The sequence below is a fragment of the Nyctibius grandis genome, chromosome 10 (genome assembly GCF_013368605.1).
Source record: "Nyctibius grandis isolate bNycGra1 chromosome 10, bNycGra1.pri, whole genome shotgun sequence".
In the NCBI taxonomy this organism is placed as follows: domain Eukaryota; kingdom Metazoa; phylum Chordata; class Aves; order Nyctibiiformes; family Nyctibiidae; genus Nyctibius; species Nyctibius grandis.
In genome coordinates this window covers 19,483,203-19,506,979 of record NC_090667.1, presented here as the reverse complement: position 1 = coordinate 19,506,979, position 23,777 = coordinate 19,483,203, and the positions used below count along the sequence as shown (strand labels likewise).

The 23,777-nt window shown below is 42.8% G+C and overlaps 1 protein-coding gene across 3 annotated transcripts in view; it reads right to left on the bottom strand.

Annotated features, from left to right (window-relative positions):
• The window catches only part of USP4 (ubiquitin specific peptidase 4), a 43,755-nt gene extending 23,981 nt beyond the window's left edge, over positions 1 to 19,774 (bottom strand). Inside the window, exons 1-8 of one of the 3 annotated variants that reach the window (XM_068408781.1) lie at positions 19,605 to 19,774; positions 19,350 to 19,477; positions 18,900 to 19,030; positions 15,169 to 15,295; positions 13,844 to 13,989; positions 13,605 to 13,666; positions 3,240 to 3,383; positions 2,473 to 2,590 (exon numbers count right to left, since the gene is read on the bottom strand). In XM_068408781.1, the coding sequence (XP_068264882.1) occupies positions 2,473 to 2,590; positions 3,240 to 3,383; positions 13,605 to 13,666; positions 13,844 to 13,989; positions 15,169 to 15,295; positions 18,900 to 19,030; positions 19,350 to 19,477; positions 19,605 to 19,774 (1,026 nt within the window). The remainder of the gene's footprint in view (positions 1 to 2,472; positions 2,591 to 3,239; positions 3,384 to 13,604; positions 13,667 to 13,843; positions 13,990 to 15,168; positions 15,296 to 18,899; positions 19,031 to 19,349; positions 19,478 to 19,604) is intronic. The other 2 variants (XM_068408783.1, XM_068408784.1) reach the window with 2 other exon arrangements.
• Positions 19,775 to 23,777: the final 4,003 nt, after the last annotated feature.

The following is a 23,777-nucleotide window of genomic DNA, read 5'->3' as shown; positions in this document are numbered from 1 at the left end:
GGTGCCACACTGACTTCTCTCCTATACAGTGTATTTGCCTCCAAGTGTAAGCTTCCCCTCTGGAGAAGTTTCTACTAGTTTATCTAGCTTAAGGCATAAGGCTCACTGGTCTGCAGCTCCTTGGTTCTTCTGCAGAAATTTCTTTAAAATTGGCATCACATTTATCACCTTCCATTCCTTTGGTGCAGAATAATTCTAAGCAGTCATTTAAAGTTACAGTATTTAATAGTTCAGGAAAGCAAATAGCAAACAACCTTCTGAAAAAACCTACAGACTTTTGGAATGAACATATCTGCTCTTGGTATTATGTCCCTCCACATTTTGTTCAATTTTTCTGTAACTTCCACCGACACTTCAATTTGAGTAGAGTCTCTTGGTGTAATGAAGTCTGACAAAAAAAACCAAGCCTGCAAGTGCCAGAAGAATAAAGATTACAAACACAGTCCTGCCAAGACTAACCAATTCATATAATTAATGTACACAGACCTGTTTTTCCACACATTACTGAGGTGGGAGGGTAGGCTACCTTACCAATGCATTACAAAGAAATCTGCACAGAACAGGTCAGGAAGGTCTGTAGAGATGTCACCTTAATGCTCTCAAGTCTACATCACATATTCACTCTCTAACCTTGAAATCCTAGTATAAGGAACAGTGAAAATAAGAGATGTCCTTGTTCCTCCTTGAGGTGAAACACAAGCTATACTTTGTCCTACAAAAAACCAAATGCCGTTAAAAAAAAAACCCATCAGAAAGTCCGTAAAGTTTAAAGGCAGGAAGGATATCACCCCCATCTACTCTCCCATTTATATACTTATTACCAGTGTATCGTGGTAATGATTTAATACTTCCTGGGAAATCACCATAAACCTCAGGACACAAAGGGAAACTACTTCCTGTGCTAGTTTTACAATTCAGTAATTCCAGGACTCAAAGCTTACAGCAAGAAGCAGCACTTGGATAAGTAAGGCAAGACATGTGTGAACAAAAAGAGAGCCAAGTCTGAGACATGACCAAAATTAGTAGGGCTTCAAGGCACTGTAGTATCAAGAAAATATTAAACTGGGCTCTTTCTGAATGCCTGAAATTTCAGGACCCGTAGCAGATGCCTGTACAGTGCTTCACCAGCCAGGTGTAGGTACACAGACCTCCCAGCACAGTTATACATGGCAATCTGGAGAGAGTCAGGAAAGTGTAGTCCTGCCCTTTAGCCAACTCCACTTTCACTGCCTTGATGTGTACCTTGTGGAATTTATTTCCTATCAAATTTTTCCAGTTCCAACGCCCAGGTGTTAGTGTCTTTCTCCAGGTAAGTGACACTAAAGTGCTTATAGACTGCTATCATTTGACACCAACCTCCCACTGGGAGGTTGCTGCTGACAAAATTCCAACAACTTCCGAAAATTAAGGCAGGAATTTGCATTTGAAAGACTGATGTCTAGAAAATTAAAGCCTAATGGTAAATAGAAGAAAGAAATTGGTCCTTAACATGACTAGTTTTCATCCAAAATTGAGACTGAAGTGTGTTTGGATTAAGTTATTTTGACAATAAAAATTAGTTTTAAAAGTTGTCTCTTTGCTATAAAGTTCAAGAAAACAATGTGGTTTAAGGTTACCATAATACAACTGAAAATAAAGTCATGTCAAACAAAAAAAGCAAGGCAGTCCAAGTTTATTGTGGTATCCTGAATACCACATGCATAACGCATTGTAGTTATTTTAAGACCTGTTCTAGCTTTCAAAGCTACCAGAGTGACAGAAGTCATTACATAGCACTTGTACCACATTAGGAGTTTGCCCATTGCTTAAATCAAAGTTCATACAAGTTGGCTCATATTTTGTTTGAATTTCTTAGCAAACAACTATCCTTAACAAGTTTCTGCGTTTTTTAAAATGAACCAAATTAATCTAAGAGATTAAGGTAAATAAGTATACTAATAATTATTAGGTTTGCATAACTGTTACAACTTTAACAGCCAAAAAAATGACCCTGAACCCTTCCTGTGGCTTTTCATACTCTTAATTTTTCAAGAATCTTTAAACCTGGACCCCAGAACTGCATGCAGCGACCTGCTCATGTCGCTTATGCAGCCCATGCAAGTCAAAACATCAGCCCTCCACACCAGCCCATTTTTGTCAGAGCACAGCACAGAGACCTTACGTTACAGTTAAGCATCTGTTTCGTATGACTTCCCCCATAGCCTTTCAGAAGCCATGTATTTCAGATCCAGTTCTTAGTACTGTAACACACAGTACAGTATTAAGGTGTTACACATAAGCCAAACTAAATATGAACTGGTTTGTTTGGGGGTTTTTTGCTGGGGGTTTGTTGTTTTTTTTTTTTTCATTCCAGGTGCAGGCTCCTCATTGAATCACATTAAAACATGCTTTTCTTTCCACAGATTTTAATCCACGATCTCTGTGGAACTGCTCTCTTATTTAATTCTAAGGAAAGCTCTTTCTAATTCTCACCTGTAATGCAGAATTCATGAAGCAGGTATTTCCAAGGTTACTGAGTCCACAGAGTCCAGGTTGTGACAGGGAAGCACTGTCCCTGCAGTTGTAAGAGTTACAGACAAATTCAGAACCTCTGGAAGAAAGACAACACAGTGAACTCCACAATGGGTTTACCAAGTCTCAATACTGCTTAAGAGTTACATCAAATACAAGTCAAAAAACTGTTTCATTAAATTGTTTAACCAGTCTACATGTTTCTCCTGCTTCATAGAGGCTAACAGTGAATACCAGGAATGTGAAGTATATGTGCTAACTTTGGAAACATTTATCGTTACACAGTCTATTATTAATTTGTGGCTCGTAACACATTAATTTCATCTGTCTACAAGTACACAGCACACTATCCTAATGCAGCAAGAGTCTATATGAGTCTACATCATATATTGTAAGAGCTAATAACAAAATTATTATCTCTACCTGGAAAGGCTTCTACCACAATGGCAGATGGAAAAAAGAATATAAACCCTTCCCTCATACCCCTAGTCCCCTCAAAATCAGGCAACGCCCTGGTAGTTAGTAAGCTCTGGAACATGCGCTCCTTTTGCAAGCAAGCAAGGAATAGCAGAACACAGTAGTTTCAAAAGCAAAGTTTGATAAACAGGTACGCAAGAGTAGCAGAACTTCTCACAGGGCACCATCACACTCCTTTTCTATACCGGCAAGAATGCACAGGATTATTCACACGAAGGACGAAGAAACAAAAAGAACATTCCTGCTCTTACCCCCTGCCCAGGTGGGAGCTGTTCAGTCCATAGGAGTTACTGCTATCACCATTAGTAATGACAGAAGTGGCAGACACTGAGGAGTAAGAACTTGCTGATGATTTTGAAGAGGTAGTAAAGTTTCTGCTAGTTGCAGTGCTCGATCTGGGAGAAAGGAAAAAGACGCAGAAACAGTGCTACTACTTTTTTCACCCCCAGCCGCACCTCCCGCAAAACTCCAAGGACTTGCCATGTTACAGTTAGTCCCACACACAGAATTTACTGCTTTGATCTGTGTGATCACACTTCCAAACACTTGTCTGGAACAGAAACCTCAGACAAAAGTATCAGAAGCAGGAGCAACAATTCCTGCTTAAAGCAAAATCTGGGTCCCAGACTGAAATAAGTAGGCAAGTCAGATGGCATGAGTGACAGGGAAGCGAGCTTTAAGTTTATGAGTAAACCACCTTGAAACAAGCAAGTAAAAAAATCCCCAAATACCAAAACACTCGCCTTGCATTAAAAAGCAAAAGTCAGTCCTCTCCTACCTGAAACCCAGCCCACCCACTCAAACAGAATGTTAATTAGTAAGAAGATAACCAGGGTGGGCACCAAATAGTGTGTTACTGAGCCTAGCTGATACAACTGTATTGTTGTACAACTACAACTTGGAGGCAAGACACTCCGCTATGTACATGCGGTGTGCATAGCAATCCTCAGCATTTTGAGACTGGATACATTGAAACGGATTTTAAAAGTTCACAAGCCTCAAGCCTATCTGGTTGCGAATCCCAAGCTATTCCACACTACTACTCTCCTGGTCCAGAAAAGAACAAGAACACAATGTTCCAACAGACCAAAAAGGCACTAAAATTAAGGTGTTCTGTCATAGACAGCTTTGGCTCCATTAAAAAAAAAAAAAAAAAAAAAAAAAAAAAAAAGGCAAAACCACAAGATAGCACCACATAAATAAGCTTAAAGAAACTATTTTGATACTAATTAATTTTTCTATAGCAAGAGCTAACTGGGAAATGGTCTATTCTCTCCATCTTTGCCCAAATAAACATGCAAAACTGAATGCAAAAAGGGGCAGGACACCAACAACCGCACAACGGTGGCTAATACACCCAAAGCACAGCAGAGCACCAGCAGAGGACAGCATCCTCAAGCTTTAGCTTGTTCTTTTATCTCTTTTAATGTGACCCTCAAATGATACAAACTAAAAACGCATATTCACAGCTCAGGTGCTACTAAGAAAACGGTCTTGGAAAACCTCTGTGGAGCAAAAACTACAAGATAAAGAACAAGCCATAATGGCCAAGAGGAGGCAGAACAGCTGGACAGCCTTACCAGTTTGGAAATATAATAGCAGTAAAAGAAATACAGAAGTAAAAGAAAATACAGAAAGACAGGAGCTTCCAGATGAAAACACAAACTGCAAATGCAGTCTAAACCTGAAGCATGCTAAAAAAAAAAAAAAAACAAAAAAAAAAACAAACCACCAGCCAGTACAACCAAAAAAGTATTCCAGAAAGTATACTGGCAAGAATGAGCAGATCTATCGAAATAATTAAGACAACCATTTCTGGGACAATACACAACCTTCTGGTCATTACACGTTGGAGGGGGAACTTCTCAAGACTACCTGGACACAAAGATAAGATCAATGAGAGAACAAGAGGGTCTAGACTAAGCAACAATTATCAGACTCATGCTCCACATGCAGGAGTTTCAAGGGTCAAGAATAAAATAATGAAGCTAACAACAGACTATAAATCCATTAAGAACACATTTTTAAAAGTTTGAAGTAGAAGTGAATTATGTAGTAGTAAAGAAGGGCAATGTAGAAAATGCTAGACTTGAAAATGTAGCATCTCTGCTTGACATGTTTGACCCCAGTGAGAGAACAGGACAAGACAGTCAGAAAATAATATGAAGAAAATCTAATACGGAGGAAAGAAAAGGACGACGGCCTCTTAAGGGATTTCAAAATTTCCAATAGAAGCATAGAGGCAGCAGACAATCAAGAGCCAGATGGCAACTGAAGGGGTCCAAGAAGTACTTCAATAGTACCCTACGTACACAGAAAAGCTAAGAACTATGGGGGAAGATAAAAACTGGATCAGAAAGCAAAGATAAGAGATAAGGCACAGAGTGGGGAAAGGTCTACCTACAAAGTCATCAAGGATCTTGAGTGAATGTCTGTTAGAAAATTGGGAAGGATCATGTAAGAAGTAAAACAACAAAGAGAGGCCAACAGCTTTCCAAGCGGGGAGGAAAAAAAATAGAAATCTGTCCTGGTTTCACTGGGGTTTGGTTTCAGTTTGTGGCCAGCCATGGTGATCAAGGCCCTTAGAAGTTAAATCCAGGGCAGCTGACCCAGGCTGACCCACAGGTGTATTCTATATCATTAACATCAAGCTCACAATAAAAGAGAGGGTTTGCTGGGAAGAGGTGGGGGTTATTTCTGCTCTCCTTACCTCTCCTCCCTTCTCCCTGTCTGTTGTTGCAATTCCTGGAGCAACTTGCCAGTGATTTGTGGGGGAGTATATTTCTGTCCGTTTTGTGTTGTCATTTATATTGATTTTCTTCATTTCATTAAATCTGGTTAACTTCATCCCACAAGTCTCCCTCTCTTTTTCCCAATTCCCTTCCTCATTTGGGGAAGGGACATTGGGTGATAGAAAAAACTGCTATTGTTTAGCCCCGGGTGCAGGCTAAACGAAGACAAAAATCAAATACACTTGGGAAGATAAAAATTGTAAGCACTCTTACATTTTACAAGTTACTCATCTATCTGTAATAACTAAAGAAAGATTAAGGATTTACTAAGCACAGCTGCTCCCCCTCATTTCAAAATATGAAAGGCACAGACAGTAGTTAAGAAAAATGTTTTTCTCTGAAAGCTTCCCATTTTAAGCCCAGGAAGCTACTGTTAATGACCCCACAATACTGTAGGCTCTCGACAAGATTGCCTCATTTGCACACAGAGGTGACAACAGAATTCCTGGATACCAAGTATTTATCCCCAATGCCCCAAAACGGGTTTCTGTGGAACATGCAGACTTTGACCAGTCAAAGCCACCTTCCCCTCCACTGCTGTCTCTCACAGTGTGTGATTTCTGCTCCCTTGGAAATGGAGGCCCCAACACCTTGCCCTGAAGTAAGAGATAAATATTATTTCTTCTTTGAAGTTCATGACTTCGAACCTTCCAAAATGTCCTGGACTACTCAGTAGGTTACCACTGAAACTACTCTCAGTTTGCTCCCCATAGGCACAACAAACACTGGACTGGAAGGTGCCAAGATCCTGCAGCTTCCCTTTGATCACCACTGCAATGTTCCTGACAGGGATAAACACATTCAGTTACATGTCATCAACAAAATCTATACAGGAGTAAACTACAGCAAAGAAAGACTTCATCTAACCATGCAACAGTTCAGCGATTTGAGAAAATAATTTCACAGGTTTGAAGATGAGACTGCATGGTAGGACTGCTGAATCAGTCCTCCTGCTTAAGCACAACTTTAGTCTCTCTAGGTAACTCCTGTCTGAGCTAAAATACATCTTCTAGAAAAATCCACCATCATGGCTTTACAGTGGCCAGCAATAGCCAATCCAGCAGACCACAGATAAACCATTCCAATGATCAATAACCCTTACAGTCAGAAGAAACTTGCATTTCATTTGCAGCACTGGTATCTGGCTTCATCATCTGGACATTGGTTTGTGCTCATCTCCATCTGCTGCCTCTAGAGTTCCTTCTTCAATTTCCATTTCTTTCATTCAATTCATTTGAAATTTCACTCAATTTCCATATCCCACAGAGGCTTTTAAGGGCTAAAATCAACTTCCAAATTTCTCACTGATATGATACTTTAACTTCTAAGCCTTCTAGCACAAAAATTATTTGCTAGTTTTTCAACAATTCACTTGGCTTCTCCCAAATCCTCTCATTAGCCTACTTTTCAAATTTGTTGACAACCTCACAGGACATGATCACTCCACCTGCAGTTTTATCAGTGTGCTAGTTATCAAAAAAGTCTTCTGATGCACACTCAGCATTTCCCTATTGAACCACTGAGGTTAGTTGTTTGTTTTGTTTTGCCTCAAGGCTTCTACAGGAGCTGACATTCAGGAGACTGAACCATGACTGGAATCACAGTCCTACAGACTCCAGTGTGTATTTCGGGCTCGTGTTCTTCATCCCCACGTACACAACTTCATGCTTCACAATACTGATGCACATTGCTCCCCGTCTGCCAAATAAAGACGGCCATTCCACATCTTGCTATACAACCTTTCAAAAACCCACACAAATGGCAAGTGAGGAGAAATCTGGAGAGTAGCAGCATAAAGAGGACAAAGATAGATTAATCTAGTACAGAAACCATGAGGCCATATGGTTTGTAAGTAGAAAAACTGCTAAGCTGAACAGCTTGAAAAAATATTGTAAAAGGTTTTCAAGTGGTTGGAAGACAGAGACAGGAAAAGTATTTCAATTGAGCTGAGGCTACCTTCAGAGCATACAGTAGAATTAGTCCTCTTCCTTTAAACTACCAATAATAAAAAAACCCCAAACATTAAAAATATTGTGACAAAAAGTTTTTGCCAAAGCAGGAAAAGCTAGAACTTCTACTTAATTGGGAAAGCAGAGGCCACACAGATTTTCATTTATAAAGTTCTCACATGCAAAAGCCTCCTTAACTTATCTTACATACTCAATGCTACCCTGAAAGCGTGGCACCTGCTGCAAACTCAAGCACTTGAAAGTCATGTAGTAAAGATCTGCCCACAAAATATTTAGCCTGGTTGCTGAAGGGGTCCTCTGAAATCATCAGCACGCAAGGAACTGGGGGAAGGAGATCAGTTTTAAATATGAAAGGGCATTTAATTATGGTATTACGCACCTATGAAATACATATCAACCACCAAGGTTTTAAAACTGTACAGTAATTTCTAGCATGTAATATCACTGAATGTTGTATCAGGTTGAACAGATGCCTAAATCAAGACAGAGTAGTTGAGAAAAGCCACGTGTGTTACAAGACAGGTGATAAGCAACAACTCCAACATTTTTACTGAGGAGAGTACAAGGTAGGGTGAAAAAAAAAAAGTCCACCAAGTATACAGTGCCATCAGTAAACCAAAGAGCAGCAAGAGGAAACAGCAAGAAAATTCTAGCAGAAACCAAAGAACCAACATGCATTTTCCTGCTGCATATTGGAAAGGGAGTCAGACAGGTACCAGGCACATGCTAAAGACAACTTCACTCCTGTTTTCAAATGCAATACCTGATTGAAAAGGTGCTATTTTTATAGATCTGACACAATTTCTTACTTGTTTGTGCTAAGAAAATTACACCCAGGACATAAAAGCATGTGCTAGGACTGAGCTGGAACTCTGCTAGCTCAGGATTTTATTTTGGGAGTCTTGTAAGTAACAATTAACAAGGACTAAGTTCCACAGAGTCACTGATATAATCGCCCTTCAGAAACAAAGTATGCCTCCAATTCTGAAATTCCTACATAAGTATAATCGATTCCCTCTTCTGAAACCTTGTCTAGTAGTAAAAGCAGTTTCAAACTACAACGAGAAAGTATTTTGTCCTTAGGCAGCAGGAAACAGCATGGCCAGGTATACTCTGGATATACCACTCAGGGACTGCTGTGGAGTTTAAGAGCATTTTTTCTGTAAAATGTCAGCCAGCTTCATGGCTGGGGAAACACATGGAAGGCTGCCAAACATGTGGAAAAGCAGCTTCCCCTGGCAGGAGCCAGTGCCTCTGACAAGCAGCAAATGCTGTGGAAAAGTCCTCACGACAGGGAGCCCACCCACCCCACAGTCACCTTGCACATGCATATTCTGCAAGTAGTGAATGACATGAACTCCCAGCTTTCCAAGGCCTCTTTTGGCACATAGGCAGTGATGCAGATGCTCACCATTCCTCTACTGACAGCAGAGCACTTGTCCTGGTTTCACTGGGATTTGGTTTCAGTTTGTGGCCAGCCATGGTGACCAAGGCCCTCACCAGTTAAACCCGAGCCAGGCTGGCCCACAGGTGTATTCTGTATCATTGACACCAAGCTCACTATAAAAGAGAGGGTTTGCTGGGAAGAGGTGGGGGTTCTTTCTGCTCTCCTTACCTCTCCTCCCTTCTCCCTGTTCGTTGTTGCGATTCCTGGAGCAACTTGCCAGTGATTTGTGGATGAGTATATTTCTGTCTGCTTTGTGCTGTCATTTATATTGATTTTCTTCATTTCATTAAATCTGGTTAACTTCATCCCGCGAGTCTCCCTCTCTTTTTCCCAATTCCCTTCCTCATTTGGGGAAGGGACATTGGGTGATAGAAAAACTGCTATTGTTTAGCCCCAGGTGCAGGCTAAATGAAGACAGCGCTCTACATCCCATTTGGTTTATGCCATCAAAACTCTAAATATGGAAAAACTTTCTCATGAGCTTTTAGTATTAGAGCGATGCAGCCTGAAGAAAGGTCTCAAAATACAAAGTTCCCCATGGTCTTGGCTAAACAGTATTTTCTCCAGCTGAGAAATAGAATATTGGAGAAAAATGTTTGCCTGAGATAGGATTAAAATTTGGAGTTACTCAACTCTTTTCCAAACCACACCTCAGCACAGAGCACTCACAGTTCCTGCTGACACTAGATGCAGCTAGCAGGACTCAAATTCTTCAGAACTTCAAAATGTAAGTTTATTTAGAAAGTACAACAGCTTAGCAACACTACAGACTCGCTTAGCCTCGCAAAAGAGCGGAACAGGTTTTCAGGGTCTCACTTATCCTTCTTAGCCATGCTGTTAATGCAGCTTCCAACTCTCTTCTGATATCAGCTTTGGCTTCCAAAAAGTATCAGTTATTTCCTAAAGACAAGGACATCCTTTACTACAGAATTAGTTTCTGTAATAGTGTAACCTACCTCATGAGTGCACAGGATAAGACACTCATGCTCTTCTGGGCTGGGAACTCTGTGCCTTCCCTCTGGCTACTCTTCTCTCCTCCTTCCTCTCTCACCAGTTCTGTCTGGTTTAATTCCTCACAACCACCCACAGATTTTATACATATAAACAGTCCCTACGAGTTTGTACTATACTCGCTAATCTGGAGTCTTAAACGTGTAACATTGATTTAATACAATATGTATATGCACACACATGCCCATGGAAAGACAAACCACATCCCAACCCAGTAACAAGATTTGAACCCTACACCCCAGGTTAGTGAGTCTTTTACCAGCTCACAGAAACAATTAAAATGCTGGCAACATTTCATTGCAGTATAGACATCTAATCTTTCCAGAACAAAAGAAAAAAAAAAATTTAAAAGACCAACTCAGAACACACTCTAAGTCACAGAGTATGCTTTCACTTGAGGTTTGTCTGCTGAGATACCTGGCAAATGAAAGAACATGGTTAAAAAAGCAGCTACATTTTTAAATTACATAGGAAACCTTTATTAATGATTTTATTTATTGAATTCCTGCTCTCCAAGGGAAAAAAAAATCCATGCTGCTCCAAGATTAATTTATGAAAGACTCAACCTGAGACTGGTAAGAAATCTTTGCACTGTGCTTTCCTAGATTTCAGCTTCATAGGGAAGTGGAATTTAGTGTATTCAAAACTAAACAAAATAAGAAAAGAATGTCTTGGAAAAAATAAGGATGCTCAATAAAACATGAGAACTAACTGGAGAATATTCAAATATCAAATTAAATTGCAAACTACAGAGTATTAAGTATTTATGCATTTACATGAAGAAATGCTAAAAAAAGAGAAGGAAGCCAAGTAAACTTCAGAACTGATTATAACCAATGTGAAAGGAAAGCACAGAGCAATTATAAATGCATTAATATGGAGCAACGCCAATGATTCATGAAAGGTAAGTTAATTCAGCTTACTCACTAAGAATATATTAAGTAACAAGAAAAAACAAGCTTCGTTACTTCCTTTTTAAATATAAATCCCCTAAAAATATGTAAAAAGCTTTGTGAAATAACCATTGAAAGAGCAGCAGAAAGAAAACTTAACATATACAAATGATCCAGCCTAGACTGCCACCGGCCCACTCACATTTGACAGGGAGTGATGACCTGCAACAGAGGAAGCACCAAAGTGTAGAAGAAAAGTCCCCCTGGACCATGAACATATATTCGATATAACTATTAGACTCGGCCTACTTGGGAAGAGTCTGAACTGCAGGCTATCGGAAGACAGCAGGATACCACGGCAGAGGCATTGCTATTATGCCCTCTTCTTACAGGGAATTTTTTTTACTTCTCCTATGTGCTTCTGCTACCACCCACACTAAGAGCCAGGCTACTGGACACACCTGGTCCAGATCCAGTACAGCCTTCCTCATATTTTCAACAGTCCGAGTACAGATTCATATGCGGTTTTGGGGTTATCAAGGCAACTGCTGTACAACAGTAGTAGCTTAAAGACATAAAATGCCATAGAAAACATCACTGAACCTAACAGGAAAATACCTACTGCTCGTCATCATCTTTTGTTATCATATGTCTACAGAAGAATGAGTTCTCAACTTTCTCCTCCTTCTATTTCAAACACAGCAAGAAGTTTAAAGTCCTATCTCTCTACCCAACTTGCCTTACACACCACAGGCACCTTTGGCGTAGGAAGGCATAACGTTAGTCCAGCAGCGCTCGTTATAACCCAAAGACGTTAAAGCACAGTACTTTCCTGAGAGACAGAAAAGCAGTGTCTTTGCCCTGGCCACTTAAAAAGGTCCCTCCCATTTGATCAGCAGTCTGTGCACTGATCAGCACACACCCATGTCAATCCTAAAGAGGAGAGGCAGTCCAGCTTCCTCTTCCTTTCTCTGTCTTCCCGGTGTTTTTGAACCAACAGTGACTATGCATTTAACCTACAAGACTAAGCAATGGCACAAGAGCCAGAGAGCAGAACTTGCTAAACCAATGCACCCGACTGTATAAGGAAGACATTACATGGAACAAACACGCTTAGTTTCGTACCTAGCAGAGATAAGGACAAGGAAACAGCCAAGACAAAGTACAAAGGAACAGATAATCCTGTACGCATGACTTAATACAATTCTTTCAGACACCATTATCAGCATCATATCAAACAATTTCACAAGTTTTACATTATGATAAGCAAATGTTTATTTCTATGTCATTCAAAAATATTAACCTCCGTACCAATAACCACTTTCATTTAAGTATCACTAGAGGTTAATTAAAAGTCTTTACATAACAGACTAGCTGCTGAAAAAAAGAAAAGACTGAGGCCTGGGAATGCCACAGGACTCCTTTTTAGCTTTGCTTCACTTAGAAACAAAAGGTTATGATCTGGTCTTGCACGGCTGCCTCTCTAATTACTGACTGTGAACCAGTACTCGATTATGTACATGATACGAATGTTTAGATGCTTTTCACATGGTCCTCTTACAGAATTGTAATCCTATAGACATTCTCCTGATCCATTTACCCAGTATTATATTTCAGAAGTAGAGAATTGTTTCAAAATAGGTTTCACTAACCTATTTCATCCATTCTTCAAGTTTAACACTACTAAGATCTCGAACTCAAATGAGATCACTTGGCAGCAAGTTCTGTAAGTTAACTGTATTGTACGGAAAAACATTTTCTTTACCAATATCAAGTCTGATGGCCTACTCACAGGAAAGCGAGCAGGACATTAGACTAGTAAAATCACAGGATTTTACTTTCTGTAGTATGACCTGATATGAGCGGTTCCTTATCATTGCAAGCAACTTCCATTCTACACCATTCACCCTATACATACAACATTTCATCAAGCCCCCCTCTTACTCATCTCTTCTCTAAATTAGATAGCAGCAAGAGAATATCTGTGTCCTTATTTACAGGCATCTATAATTGCCTTTGGCGGAAGGGGGGTTGTTCAGCTATTGCTATACCCTTTTTAAGGGGGAACTACCAGAACTCTGAGCATTTACTACCAGCAGCTTTGGAAATGTACTCCAAGATCCTTTTTGTTCTACAATGGTAGAAGACTTCTTTTTTCCTCCACTGTGCAGTCTGCAGAGGTAGCTTTTTAAGTAGACTAGCTCAACGTAAATAGCACTTCCAATTCCTAAGCACTATAGAAACCTAAGCTATTTAATCCTTACACAACCTATTTGAAATGGGTTTTAGAATGGAAGACTGTTGCTAAGACAAGAAAAAAGCAGCAGAACCACTGAAGAATATTTATATTCACGATTTTCTCTCCTTCTTCAAAACACACAAAACAAAGAAATCCACAATAGCCAGTGACAACCAGGCTTTCACAGACTACAGAGTGTAGTCACTAAAGCCTAGCAAACAAGCTGGACAACATAGCAGAAACCTTTAAAACATGTTTGCTTACTTTGCAAGGAAATGCTGTCCAGGCCACGTGCCATCTTCATTTTTCACTTCTATCAGAACAACCTGAAAGAGAGTTCAGGTAATAAAGAAAGGTAACTGCAAGTCTGCTACACATTTTGCAAAATCATTAACAAATCACATTTTCAATGTTTGCTCAAAGTACATAAAAGCAAGTGAAAAAAATCACGTCAGAGAAAACAATACATTAGAATCTAAACCAAAAAAAGTTATGCCCCTTACCTGACCCTGATAGAGCCCTGCGTCTTGCACAGTGCTATCCAGCTTGCTGAGCTGCTCATAAGTGTTACTCATATACCTGTTCCATAACCTAGTTTCCTTCTCAGCAGGGATATTAAATAGTTTTCTCATTTCTTTCTCGATGGTAGCTGTTCAGGAGGAAAACAACACCAAAATTCCTAAAACATGAGTGCTTTTGGAAAAAAAAAAAAAAAACTGACAAGCCAGACATTCAGCAAGGAGGTACATCATTGATCCTTCAAGATCCTTTGAGTAGAAAATGTATCATGGAAGTTATAATTGCTCATATAGTTTGTCTAATATTTAGTCTGAAAGAACGAAAAACTTCTGTTTTCAATCATGTATTTGCCAGTCAAGCCCTCAAACCAGCCACATTCAGAACACATTGAGAAGTTTCTGCCCAAAGGCCAACTTCCGTGAAACATCATTCGAAAACATAGGTTCAAGAAGGAAGTGTTTTCAGTTACTACTGTCAGGCCATACATCAGTAAACTGAAAAAAAGCATCTTTATGGACATATATGACAGCTGACATTCAGCACTTTGACATGGGAAAATATAGCGATGATACAGAGAAAGAGAAAGATGGGCCAAATTTGAGGAAGAACCAGAAAGTGTAGGAAGAGCCATTAAGAAGATGTCTAAAATATTCACACACTAGGAATAAGGAATCATAGGAGAACCAGAGACAGAACTGCTTTACGTGAGTGACATGGATGTTTCTTAAGGACATGAGTTAGTAAGCAAGATGGTCTTCAGCGCTCTTAACCACAACTCCCTGTGTTGCACACAGAATCACTGCGGCTGGAAGAAACTCAGGAGGTTCCTAGTCCAACTACTCAAAGTGGGGTCAACACTGAATTTGGACCAGGCTGCTTGGGGCTTATCCAACCAGGTGTTCAAAACTTGTAAGGCAGGAGGAGATTCCCCTGCCCCTCTGGGCCCTGTTCAAATGTCTAGCTGTCCTGATGGGGAAAATATTTTCATTAGACTCAGTTGAAATCTGTCCTGTTTCAATTTATGACTATTGCCTGTTGTTTTCTTGCTTTGTGACTCAGTAAATAGCCTGACTCTATGCTGTCAGTAACCTCCTCATAGGTGCTACGAGGTCCCCCCGAAGCCTTCTCTTCTGCAGGCTAAACACATCTCCCTCAGACTTCTCGCACATCACATGCTCCAATCCCAACTGTCCTGTTGGTACCCACTAGACTTGCTCCAGTTTATCAACATCGCTCTTGTTCTGGAGGGCACAAAATATCTCTTGAGGTAGCATCAGAGTGCAGCTTCATGTATCAGAGAACTACTTACCAACAGTATCTGCTCTGCTAAAATGGCAGCTAATCACATTGTTAGGATCGCTGCTCTCACACAGCTTCAGCTCAAGAAGATAAACCTCAACCTTATAGTGCTTCACAAACACACCATATTCCACTACCTGCAAACAGAGGGCAGAGGCGACAAACAAAATAACACAAAGTTAGAATACTGAGCAGTCCTCTGTAACGTACGCTTGCCTAAACATTTTAAGCCTTTAGGAGTCCTGCAAGTCAAGCCATAAACCGAACACTGACTTGCTCTCAAGTCCAGATTCAGTCACAATCTCTGTCAGCTTGTTTGCGGGTTTTGTTTGGTTTGAAAATGTAAGAAATCCCAGTGCTTTCCTTCCACAGTACAAAGTTCCAAAGGTCTATCATCACAGCTGAACTGATAGTGCCAGCTAGTTATCCATGAAAAATATTTGATCACACAGTCAGAGCATTCTAGAAAAAAAAAATTATCTTTTGCTTCTAGTCTTTGGCTAAGGTTTACATAAAAAAAGAAACAAGCCTGGAACACTGGAGCCAAATCCGTTCTATGGGAAGAGAGTTAAACAAAGCATTAATTATTTTTCTGCATGGTATACAGAATCTGTCTCATTACTCTCTCCTTGCAAAGAACAGACAAATATGTCGGAACCCCTTTTGATGACACTGCTTTATTTCAGAGTCATTTTCAAATCAATTTCGCATCTGAGAGAATACTCCAGGAGGTACATCTACCCATCTCACTAGCTTTCAGCATAGTGTTATAAAGGTGTTCTGTAAGACTAGACACCGCCCTTCACCTACAGAGCATAAAACACATTATGCCAGAAAGAAAAGCACATTTCAGAGGCCAGTTATGAGACAACTGTGATTTAATTGGAGGGGAAAAAAAAAAAAAACCCAAGCCCCAAAACAAAACCAAAACACACCTCAATTCTCTCCACAGTTCTTTGCAGCTATACAGTCTATGAAATTGAGATCATATTTCATCGAACCAGCAGGTATAATTTTTAAGAGTAACAGTGTTTAAGAGGCATTTGGACAATGCTCTTAATAATTTGCTTTAACTTTCAGTCAGCCCTGAAGTGGACTAGATGACTGTTGTAGGTCCCTTTCAACTGAAATAGTCTAGTCTATTCGCGTGACACCAGACTTGCTATGATGTACATCCGTATCATTTTACGGAAAAAACTCTACCCAGCTTTGGAAAGAAACAAAGAATTAAGAGTAAGACTTATTGTGAGAATTTGGCTAAATGATGCTTCCCTCTTCTGAGCTCTTATAGAGTTGTATTAGATATGCAAGGTGCTTTAAAGGTAAATAATTAACATTTGGAAAGATCTTCAGTATTTTGCTGTTATAACAGAAAGAGAAAGTAAAACTCCCTGTTTAAACAGCTTCTTGACAGGCAAATTAGACTTCTCTTTTTTTTTGTTTGTTTTTTGGGTGGTTTTTTTTGTTTGGTTTTTTTTTAGAATGCAAAGGAATCAATCCACAGTTCTCAATTCTTTTTCAGAAGGCATTTCATTAAATGGGACTTCCTGTTCTCCAGTATTCTATATTTACAAACTAATAAATAAGAACTGTATTCAGAAATGGAAGAACTCTTTTCAAGAAGTTTCTGATCAGATCACCGTGTCCGCTAGGACAGATGAATGGCAGGAAGTCTCTAATTGCCTGCAGAGGTCTTTTACACAGCGTCTGATCAGCTAGCTTGTTCTCTGCCAAAATACAACTCAGGTCACCCTGTTGGACAGCAATCTGAGCACATCACACATTCACCCGCTGAGGAAGCACGCCGTTCTGTATTTTGTACATTAACACACTTTGCAGTAGGACTCTATAGAGGACTGCCTCGAAATATGGTTTGAGATTATCAAAAGAAACCTGAACCACAAACAAATCTAACCTAATCCTCCTGTACTTGTCTCTGATCATCAGGCACATAAAGATGGAAGAAATACCAGCTTGTAAAACTACAAAGATGCCTGAAAATTACTTCCCAAAACCTACTTTTACAGATATTTTGATGTTGATCCAGTTGATCCAGCTTTAGGAAAAGGATTAAGGCATTCAAGGACCATAAGTTTAAGTGCCTTACTTCCAAAACTATTTGGAGAACAACGAGATACCAACCACATTCTACTCAGGTGCAGCGCTGCAGCTTGTGTGTCCCACTGGCCTTTCACTTTATACTTCTTGTAAGAGGCTCTAACATCCCACAAACCTACTATTCTGCTATATTTCAACATTTTTTAAAATACAAAAATCCACTTCAGTTACCAGGGTAATAACAAACAGAGACTGACACTCCCATAGCAATTCAAAACTTTTAAAATTTACTCTTAACTGGACCACGATAACATGACATCTTATGTCCGTAAAACAGCACTAGCTCTAAGCTCCAGCCCTCAATAATAACAGTGTTGAATAGTGGCATCTGATACCCCAAGAAAAGGAGGCTCACAGAGTTAAGCCTGTCACCCAAGTGTTTCCCCAACAGCTTCCAAACCTCTTATCCAACTTTCGCATTTTTCAGAAAAGGGAGTGGCTAATAACACGCCAGGCTTTGTGAAAGCAGTTAGACAGTTCATGAAAGAAAGCTTCCTCACTCAGAGGCACTGACCAGTAATAGTTCTAGTTTTTCTTCTCAATAGATTTTCTATTCCTCAAGAAATTATCTGGTTCTACTAAAGCCAAGTCTCCTTTCTATGCTATAATTCTTTTCCACTCCCCCCACTTCTGGAGTTCTGTCTACTTAGCAGAGTGAACCTGGAGTCACCTGGTGAACCTGGGATCATTTATGCTTTCTGAAGAGGTCAGAATTTCTCATTACGTACAATTTCTAGCCCACACTGAATGACAACGTTCCAGTACCACTGATCAGCATGAGTGGGTCTGCAAGAGAGGGATCTTACTTCCTTTTACTGTTCTGGTGCCACACTTTCCTGGGTCTTGCACACCTTGAAGCAACCCTTACCATAACACAATGCTACTTAAACTTCAGCATTATTAATTCTGCACATTATATCAACAGTATTCACTTGGTGTAGTGATGAGTCTTTATAAACCCCACAGACTGGCACTGCTCAATTTAGTCAGTGCAAAAACCCAAGACTAAGATAAAAACAAAAAAACCTTTCACCCATAAAGAAGTGTCTGATAGACTTCCAAAAAAGCAACTTGCAAGTTTCACCTTCCGGAACAGGTTATATATTCAGAATGCATTCATGACTGCATTTGCCAAACAAAGATAAGACTTACAGAACAAAACCACGAACATGTCTCTTCTCATGCTTTTAGAATCACAGAATTTTAGAAGAGAAAACAAGAACCACCACCTTAAACTCCAGAGGAAGTCCCTAAGACATCTGTACTAAAAGACAATTTATTCTAATGCCTCATTCTGTCCCAAAGATAAGCTTGACTTCTTCAAAGCACAAACTATTCCATGCAACGTAAAAGCACTGCACCAGTCAAAACAATCATAATGTTGTTACATTAACAACCATATAACCCATCAACTAAGAATCACTGAAGATTCAGGTGTTTTAACTGTAATACAGGAAGGTCATTCTTTCAGGCAACAAGGCAAAAAGACCTCATGTTATTATCTCCAAAGAGCTGCTAAGGATCGTGTCTTAACTCACATTTAGGAAAACAAACATCATCTAAGTTTGGCAGAGATCAGAAAATGCAACCAGGCTGAAGAGAACTGGGTTCACCCCTACTTACTTTTCTCACAATAGGCTGCTGTCCGTCTATGCAGCCATACCACGTTACTAGTTTATTCCAGGCTTCGGTGGGAACCAATACGTAATCTAGCTCATCAATGAGGTGTTCTTTTAAACTCTGAGTTTCTAGATCTAAAAAGGAAACAGACGTAAGAAAGCATGGCATCAAACAGAATCCTTTCTTCTCAAGACCTACACACATACTACCCTGGCCTCAAGAAATACCAACACTCCCACGGGCAGGCAGGAACTGCACCAGTCTCCTCGCTCACAAGGCCGGGATGGCCGCTCGTACCCTCTCACAACACACGGCTTCAAAAGCGAAAGCTGCACGACGAGACGACTGCACACGGGTGCCACCTACCCGAGGCCGGCCTGCGACCCGAGCAGCAGCCCCGCAGCGGCCAGGGCCCCGCTCCCCCCCGGCCCAGCACCGCCGGGCAGCACTCACCGCTGAACAGACCCGAGTTGTCGATAGGCCCAGGGAAGACGCCGGGATTGCCCACGTCGAACATGTCCCAGCTGTCGAAGCCCACGTACTTCTTCCACTGCTTGAACCAGCGGCTGTCCACCAGGTACCTGCAACACACGGCACCGGGCGGCGCGGCCCCCTCAGCGGAGGCGCGGCGCGGCCCGGCCGGCTCCCACAGGCCCCGCCGCCCGGAGGGGAAGGGACGGGGAGGAAGGGCCGGCCGGCCGCGCTCACCAGGACTCCCCCGGCCTCAGGGCCGTGGCCAGCAGCAGCTCCAGCTCGGTCCGCTGCACCGCCGTGTGCGGCCGCGCCCCGCCGCCGCCGCCGCCGCCGCCGCCGCCCTCGGCCGCCGCCATGTCGGTGCGCGAGCCCCGTCGCGGGCGGATGCCGGCCCGGGTACGCATGCGCGCTGGGTGTTCCTGCCGCGCGAGCCCCGCCCCGCCCGCGCGCCCTCTGACGGGGAGGGCGGGGCCGCGCGCGGGGGCGGGGCTGGCGTCGCGGGCGCCATGGCGGCGGCCGCCATCTTGCTGTCGCGGCCTGTAGGCCTGCGCTGGGCCGCCCTGCCCCGCCCCGCCCCGCCCCGCCCTGGCGGCTGTGACAAGGGCCAGGGGAAACTTGGGCCCTTGCCGGTTGCGGGCCCTGCGGCTGCCGGGGCGGGTGGTGTCTGCTGCGCTGAGGGGCTGGCAGGGTGGGCACCACCTCCCCTCTTCCCTCCTCCCAGGCCTCTGGGGCCGGGGGGGTGAAGAGCAGCCAGGGCTGGGGGCCTGAGGGGGTGTGGGGAGGCCTTGAGCGAGGCTGGAGGCATCAGGGTGCAGGAGGCCTCATCTGCGTGGGGGGTGGGCCTTGTCCCCGAGGTGGCTCCATGGTTGAGAGGGTCCCCTTGGGCAGCCTCCTCCAAAGCAGCCGGCAGAAACGTCTGGTGTGGAGTGTGTGGGTTCAGCGTGATGTGCCCCATTTTCTGCCGTAACTGACTTAATGGAGCCCTCGGGCCGGGGCGTTGGCTAGGGAAGGAGGCTTCAAATTGTTACGGGAATAAACGGTGAACAGGTCTGAGTAACTGACTGGGAAGCACTGGGGAGTTTGAAAGTGTCTCTGGAAACAACCTCTCCAGAAGAGATTTAGGCATGTGTCTCTCAAGTAGCGTATCCTGACGGAGAAGCATTGCTGTTTAGGGAGCCTGTCCTGGAGAAGTGGGAAAACTGGGAAGGATTCAGATGATAATTCAGAGACTTAAAAACCTGCTTTAACCTGGTATGCCAAAGAAATCCATTTACCTCATGGAAAAAAAGGCAGGGAGCGATATGCTGAGGCCATGACTGTGCAGGGGAGCACTCTCCTGGCAGCCGCAGTCTGGCAGCTTGGTGGCAGATGGGCTCTACCTCCTAGCAGCTAGCCAGGGTAAAATGCTACAGGCCTTTTATTTTTTGACAGCAGGGCAAGTCCCTCCAATTAACACTGAAAAAGAAAACACTTTTCTCTTTCCAGCAAGAGTAGAGTCCAGTTACTTACTCCTGTTTTTCTCCAAGGGCAGGGCCCCTTTGGGCTTCAAGAAACTAATACACCCTGTTAACAGCAAGACTGGGTGTGTTTTTAAAATGAGTCAGCTATTCTGAGATAATACTTACATGGCTGACCTCACTCTGCTAATGAATTACCTACTCCTAATAGAATAAGTGCGGTAAACAATTAAAATGGTCTCATTCAAAGCTTTCTGATTCAGTACTAGGAAATTACATTATTAGTCTCACTGTAGATAGGGGTGTCTGAGTTCTCAGGTCTCTTCAAGTGCTTTCCTTGCAGCCATTGGTCTTCCTGCCCTTGTCTTGGGCTGAACCTGATGGCTGCTTGCTGTGAGAGTGGCACCAACAAGAACAAAGCCCTTCCAAGCGCCACCCGGCTGGAGGTGGGTGTTTCCTACCTGACTTATTGCAATGATCAAAAACGGTGACTGAAAGCTATCTTAAAAGTTAGCAGGTGCAACAAAGCTCAGCAGGAGGAGAAAGGGATTTTAAATAGCTGAAAGAACATTTAACAGGCCAAGAAAAGTCTTAGCCTTCACTTGACGGCATTTCTGTTGAGTAGACACTTCTGAACACCACATCTCATCAGCCATGATTTCAGGAGATGTGCTGGGGTTTGGTGGGCAGAACACTGGGGAACCCGGGAGGGGGAGATAGGGGTGGGAAGGATAATTTTCCTTGCAGCTGGTTAACACTCCTGAGAGCTTCAAATATCTGAACTTGTTTAAAGATTTAAGAAGTTGATGGCAACTATCAGCAGCTAAGGGGGGAAGGGAATGATTGGGAGGGGGGAGAAGCGGGTCAAGCGTTCTCTAGAAAGGGGAGGATATGTGGGACTCTGATGTGTAGATGGATGGGCAAGGTGGGTGAACGCTAACAGGGATTAGCTGTCTGCAATAAAAATGTAAAGTCTAAAAAATTGAAAGAGTGTAGGAGTGTAGATGTGACAGACACGAGATATTGAAAGGACAACGTCCTCAAGCCACAGAAGCACAAGTGTGCTAAAGCAGTAGTATTTATTTTAAGGTTTCCTACTGAGCCAGTCCGTTTCTCTCTGGAATTACAGAAATAGAACTGGGACCTTTTATAATCCCTGGGAAACCACCTGGGATTCTCCAGGTCTACCCTCAGCGCAGAGCTGCTGCCTGTAGTGAAATGTCTTCTCCCCCTCCGGTCACACCACCAAGTAACATTTGGGCACGAGAGCCTGCGCGGGAGCTGTGCTCTTTTGCCAGCGTCGCTGCCAAAGGTCTCCAGCCCGCAGGCTGCCCTCTCCACCGCAGCCCGCCTTACCCCAGGAGCCAGCTGCCCTGGGGAATGCTGGAACAAGACGGGGAATAACAAGGCTGGGAGGCTTTTATCTACGCTGCAGAGTTCCTGCTGGGGTGCTTACACCGGGATCATTTGTTTTCCTGCTGGCATGGCTAATTTTCATCCTGGAATCACGTCACTGTACTTCTGCTGGCGTGGCTGTATCTGTTCTGGAGCTGCTGCTTTGTTTTTCTGCCAGCGCAGCCCCAGCAGCCGGAAGGTAAATAAATCCCTTGGACAGTAGCACTGAATAAGCACAGTGTAAGATGCCTTTCTGACGGGCAGGCTCGGCGAGAGACCCTTTTTGGCAGGGCTGCCAGTGGAACAGTAGCAGATTTGGGGGCTGCTCCCCCACGGTGGTGGGGCTCAGCCGGGGCCACAGGCTGATAAGGAACAGGCAAAGCAAAGGAGGTCCTGCTCAAGTGGCTGGAGTTTGGTGAGTCAGGATTGAGGAAGTGCCACAGCTCGTGTCGAGAATGATTTTTCAGTGCAGTGGGTTCCTGCTGCCCATGGTCCTCCGTACTCTCCACATATTTCAACATCCTGCATTAATGAGGGAAGTGGATTTAACTGAAAAAATAATCCCCCAAATCAAGCAGCTTCTGCTCCAAAGCTGAAATAGCTACTGAAAACATCCTGTTTTTTGCCCGAAGCTGTACTGGAAGTTAAGAAATAGCCCAGTGAGGATTGTGCAATCTGAGTTCACAGCTCGATGACTCAGGGGTAGCAGCAAACAGGGTGGAGCCAGCTGTAGGTTTTGCCCCAGTGTCTCAAGTCAGCCCGAGGGGGCCTTGAATGTAGGTACAGTAACAAAGCAACCAGCGATTGGTGAGGTGAGAAGCTACGAACAGGGAAAAAAAAACCCAAAACCTCTAATCCAAAGTGTTTTTAATTATTAAAACAGTGCACTAATGCTTGAAAGTGTTATGCCTTCCCTTTGAAAGCCTGAGTTTCTAGTGTGTGTTAGAACTCCTCAGTCCAGCACCAAGTTTGTACTCAGTGCTGTGAGACCACATGAGGAGTGGCTTGTAATGAAAATGTACTCACAGAGCCATTTAGAGTGAAAATTTACCTACAAAAGGACCTGAGCCACTGAGCAGTAAGATGGCAGGTGAAAACCAGGCTCACAGTTTCCCAGGGGAAACCAATCCTAATTCCAGCTGTTCAGCACAGGCTGTAAACCCAGGATTGCCACGCAGGAACAACATGTGAGGGTTATTGTAACAACTACATGAAATACCTGTCAGCTCTGTGGCTGGCAGGAGTCAAAAGTGTTGGGGAAGGAGTAAAAAGAAGAAAATATTGCCTGAACCCTGGCTCGCCCACACTTTGTCACATGCAAGTCCTATGCCCACAGGGCTACAAGGACACGGTGAAGTAAGGCACAGGTTCTGTGGGAGAAGTAGTCGAATAGGCTGGTATTCTGTGCTGGGAACACGAAAGGACTCGTTCTTTGTGTGATTCCGTGTTGCAAGATGTTGGGGATGCACAAATGCGATGTGGGCTTCACGTAGAGATGTAGGGATCCATGTTGGGCTACCACCAATGCAAAATGGGATAGAGCCAGGAGACAGCT